Genomic DNA, 4,634 nt, shown 5'->3' with positions numbered 1-4,634 from the left:
TGATTTAATTTCAACCCGTTGGTTCTGGTCCAACCTTCTGGGGCAACAGAAAACAAACTCCGCACCATCCTCTAGATGGCAGCCCTTCAAGTACTTGAAGATGGTTATCATATCACCTCTCAGTCGTCTCCTCTCCAGGCTAAACATCCCCAGCTCCTTCAACCTTTCCTCATAGGGCTTGGTCTCTAGACCCCTCACCATCTTCGTTGCCCTCCTCTGGACACGTTCCAGCTTGTCTATATCCTTCTTAAATTGTGGTGCCCAAAACTGAACACAATACTCTAGGTGAGGTCTAACCAGAGCAGACCAGATCACTTCCCATGATCTGGATACTATACTTCTGTAGAGCCCAAAATTGTATTTGCCTTTTTTGCAAAGATGAACACTGGGGAAGAAAAGGGGACCAAAGAGAGCCTGCCCATGTCCTGGGCTGGTGTTACCAATGCTCTGTGTGGCTCACTCAGGACACCTGAAAGCATCTTTCTCTATTCTATCACAAGATAATCAGCAAGTGGACCCTGGATGCCAAACAGGTACATTTCTGATATGCTCTCTCCTCCCTCCAAGGCAGCTTGCCATTCCAGGCACAGGGAGCACCCCATGGAAGTGTGGTGTGATGGGGGCCAGGATGATAGACCAGGATCTGGGAGACCTAGTGAGTCCTTGGCTCAGTTGCACATAATCACCTTAACACACCTCACAGGGTTGTTGTGAGGATAAAATGGAGGAGAGAACGGTATAAATCGCTGTGGGTCCCTGTTGGGGGGGAAGGCAGGGTATAAATTAAGTAAATAAAACACAATGAGAAGTGCACCAAAAGAGCCATAGAGACTGTCAGTCAGGAGCAGCCGCCTCAGGCTTGCAGCTTACCACCACTTCGTAAAGGTTTCTTCTCTGATTTTGGTTTCGGGGCAGCAGCTGATGTCGAAGGTCTGGGGTCAGGTTCTTCCTGTTCGGAGAAGATGTCAGACAGCTCCTAAGTTGGACATCCTGACCAGCCGCCTCCACCCCACCCCAAAGCCGAGACTCACCGCCAGGTTCTGTCCGAGAGTCACCTTGTAACTTTTGCCTTCTTTCATGCTTTCCCACTTGGCTATCTTTTGCCTTCTCTTCTCCTCTTCGCGCTAAGACACAAAGGCAGATTTGAGTTATAAAGGTTAGGCCTGGCCTGATCGGATCCCTTCACCCTGAATGCCTCCCCTCCACTCCGAGTCTGCTGCCAGCCTGGTGGTACATAATGGGCAAGGGGGAGAGAGAAGAAGAAGAGGGGAAAACGGGCTGAAAGGCCCCGGCAGGCCACAATACACAGTGGATCCGGCAGCAGTTTCCTTTCGGGGAAAGTTGTTTCACGTGGCTACGAGACCTCCAAAACCTCCCCTGCCTCGCCACACCAACATCTCCATTCTGTTAGAGACAGTTGCTACGCAGCAGGGAAAACTCTCCACCTGGAAGGATCCTGGGATAGCCAATTAGCACACACACACCCCTTCCACATGGGTATGGCTGAGGACAGCGACGGGTTCCACCTTATCTAGCACTCCCCTCCCCCACCCTGCTTTCTCTCAGTGCTGCGAGTCAGTTACACAGACTGCATTTATTTTGACACCATCTGATGTTGTTTTTAACGTTTAACTGTTTATTTTTGGATTTTGTATTGCATATTTTTTGTTGTCAAGGGCCCCGAGCTCTCTGAATTCAGGGAAGGGTGGTATACAAATAGAAATAATAAATAAACAAGCAGGGAGAAAGTCAACGAGTGAATCAGTCTGCCCCTGCTTTTATGTTACTGCTGTTATGGCCCCCTGACCCAGACCCCCCCCCCCTTCTTTGGAAGGACAGCTTGGTTGGCTAGGATGGTATCATGAACTACGGAAAAACCCTCTAAGGGGAAGTAGTAGCAGAGGCTCACTCTGATTGGTGAGTCGCCTCCATGACAATGGAATGCATCCAGCAGGGGGCTTGGGGGGGGGGAATGAGGTGGAAGGGTGGTTGGGGTTCTTTTTGGAGAGAGTGAATCTAATGGAGGAGGGGGCCTTTTGAGTGGCTGCCTTCAGAGAGAAAACGCTCCGTCTGGGAGACAGTGGGCAGGATGTCCCAGAGAGAGGGGCAGAGCAGACTCTGCTGAAGGGAGTTGCCAGAGTAAAAGGTCAGACCCAGGTTAAAAAAGAGAAAGACACCCACTCACACAGGGACTAGTTGGGATTCAGAGCCCAAGCAGGGGGACCCTGGTTTATCGGTGGTATAAATTCACTAGTATCACATCTGCCTGCTTATTGTAAGGAACCTTCTGATAGAGCCTAAACATTGTTTATAGTGCTTATAGTGGGCACTGGTTGGTTGCCAACTGTTTTGTTCTCATAAAACCTTTCCCCCCATTTCCCTGCCTCTCATTAAGAATAAATCTTTCCTCTTATTTCATTTTTAAACCCCGCTATTGGTGCCATTCTTTCATACCTGTCGGGAAAGGTTTGGGCTCCTGAGGTTCCCTTTACCTGAGAAGGGTTCCTCACACACGTTCATGTGACACAGACCAGTCCATTCACAAGAACACACAAAGATGGCTTGGTGGGCCCTTGGTTTATCAAGGTCAGTACGGTCTACTCAGACTGGCAGCAGCTCTCCGGGGTCTCAGGCGGAGGTCTTTCACATGACCTGCTAGCAGAACCTGTTAACTGAAGATGCCCCAAGCTGAACTTTGCATAGGCATATCGGCTGCTCTGCTGTGGAGCCACCCACCAATCGGAGTAGACAAAACTGATCTTGACCTATTCTCTGACTGGCAGTGGCCTTTCACATCTCCTACAACCCAGAGATGTTGCAGATTAAAGCGGCCACGGTCTGCACTGGAGGGAGGTGCCCTGTACCTGAGCCGGGGCCCCGGCCCTGTTTTCACAACTTTCTTCCTACACAAAGAAGAACCGTGCAAAGAAGCCCCCCCCCCCCCCCCCGAAGCTGAAGCAGCAAATGAGGCCAATCCCGGGCAGGACAGTTACAAAAATCAAAACAGGTATGAGACAAAAAACAACAACGCCGCAGATTGCAAAACGGCATATTATGTTTCAAAAAGCATTTGCTTGAGAGTGGCAGGCAACCAGCGGAATAGCTGGGATGATTACCTCTCTCTGCTTTTCCCTGAAAATTGCTGCCTGTGCATCAATTTCTTCCTGCATCCTCCGGCGGGCTGCCATCATGGCTTCCTCTCGCCGAACGATCGCTTCAGGCTCTAACCCAAACAAAAGAAAAAAAGAGTTATCAAAATCTTCCACCTCTGAGAAGAAACAAATATCCTCAAGCTACTAGGAGCAGCGCAAGACATCCCAGAAGCACTCGACGTCACCTTCGTTCCACTGAGCATATTCAGAAGCCTTCCACCTGATCAGACTGCTCCACTTCCACATTCAGAGGCAGTCAACTTCAGAATAACTGCCAGAAGGCAACACCAGGGGAAGGCCTCAGCCTCTATGCCCTGCTGTTGGCCCTCCAGAGGAACTGGTTGACCACTGGGAGAGACAGGATGTTGGACTAGATGGACCACTGGCTTGATCCAGCAGGGTTTTTCTTACATTCTTAAGTGGTCTAATCTAACAGTACAAATGCATCATAGGAAGCAATGATGCACTAGTTCAGAAGTCCCATCAAGAAGTCTGAGAATAAACTAGTGATGATATAATTTCTGGCCACACAGAACTACCCAGCTCTGCTGGAGAACATAGTGAAACTGGGAAGCCCAGTTTCTTTCTGCACTAAACCCTTGAGCCAATATGAAGCCGGAACATTACGGGGACTGGGAGAAAAAAAATCCCCTTTCACATGACTTCTTCAAGTCTTACAGCTACAGACATCAAAAATTTCAAATGTGTTAGTCAATCTAGAACCTAAGCCAGCTGTGAATTTCTACAGGTTTAGTACCATGTACATATGTTTGATTCACAATTCCCTCAGCATCGCAATTAATGTTAGCTTCATGACATTTGTTGGAATTAATTTAAAAAACTCTACATCTTTCTGTAATAGTTCAAGGATTTGACTTCCACATTTGAAATTTTTGACGTCTGTAGCTATAAGATGTGAAGAAGTCATGTGAAATGGGATTTTTTTCTACCAGTCCCCATAGTCTTTCAAGCCTCAGTTCGTCTCAGCATCCTGTGTACTTTAACATATGAATTGGTGTAGCCCATGAGTTGGGCTTGTATACATGTTGTGTATCGTGTTCCTTGCACACCAGCTATATTGTGCAGAGTGTATTAGGCTCTTACAGCCTTTGTTTAAGCCTAAAATGGAGTTTGTTAATTATCTTGTTTAAATAATACACCATTTCTATTTCTGGAACTGCTAGCATCCTTTATTGTTGCTAAGTGTCTGTATACAATTACAAGATCTTTGAACGGGATTATACATGGTGCTTTAGTTGTTCCTGATATCCTCACACACCGTGGCCCTTTGGTTTTGTTTCTCTAGGAGGCAGGTTTCGCACAGTGCAAGGAATGCCACTGAATGGAACAGCGTTAACAGCACTCCACACAAAAGACAAAAGGACTTCCATGATTCTCCCGAGTTTGCCTATCAAGTACAACTTCTGTCTACACAAACTGTTTATATAGCGTCAGCATACAAGAAGGACAGGTCCCTGCCCC

At 47.7% G+C, this 4,634-nt stretch overlaps 1 protein-coding gene across 1 annotated transcript in view; it reads right to left on the bottom strand.

The window, feature by feature from the left end:
* VIMP (VCP interacting membrane selenoprotein) overlaps window positions 1–4,634 on the bottom strand; it is a 14,637-nt gene that overhangs the window by 4,992 nt on the left and 5,011 nt on the right. The window contains exons 2-4 of the mRNA XM_015417965.1: window positions 3,117–3,223; window positions 1,032–1,124; window positions 871–949 (exon numbers count right to left, since the gene is read on the bottom strand). Coding sequence (XP_015273451.1) covers window positions 871–949; window positions 1,032–1,124; window positions 3,117–3,223 — 279 coding nt within the window. The remainder of the gene's footprint in view (window positions 1–870; window positions 950–1,031; window positions 1,125–3,116; window positions 3,224–4,634) is intronic.

This window comes from Gekko japonicus, unplaced genomic scaffold, assembly GCF_001447785.1.
Source record: "Gekko japonicus isolate JY-2015 unplaced genomic scaffold, Gekko_japonicus_V1.1 scaffold924, whole genome shotgun sequence".
NCBI classification, from domain to species: Eukaryota; Metazoa; Chordata; class Lepidosauria; order Squamata; family Gekkonidae; genus Gekko; species Gekko japonicus.
The sequence above is the reverse complement of the archived record's forward strand: the minus strand, read 5'-3'. Positions and strand labels throughout refer to the sequence as shown.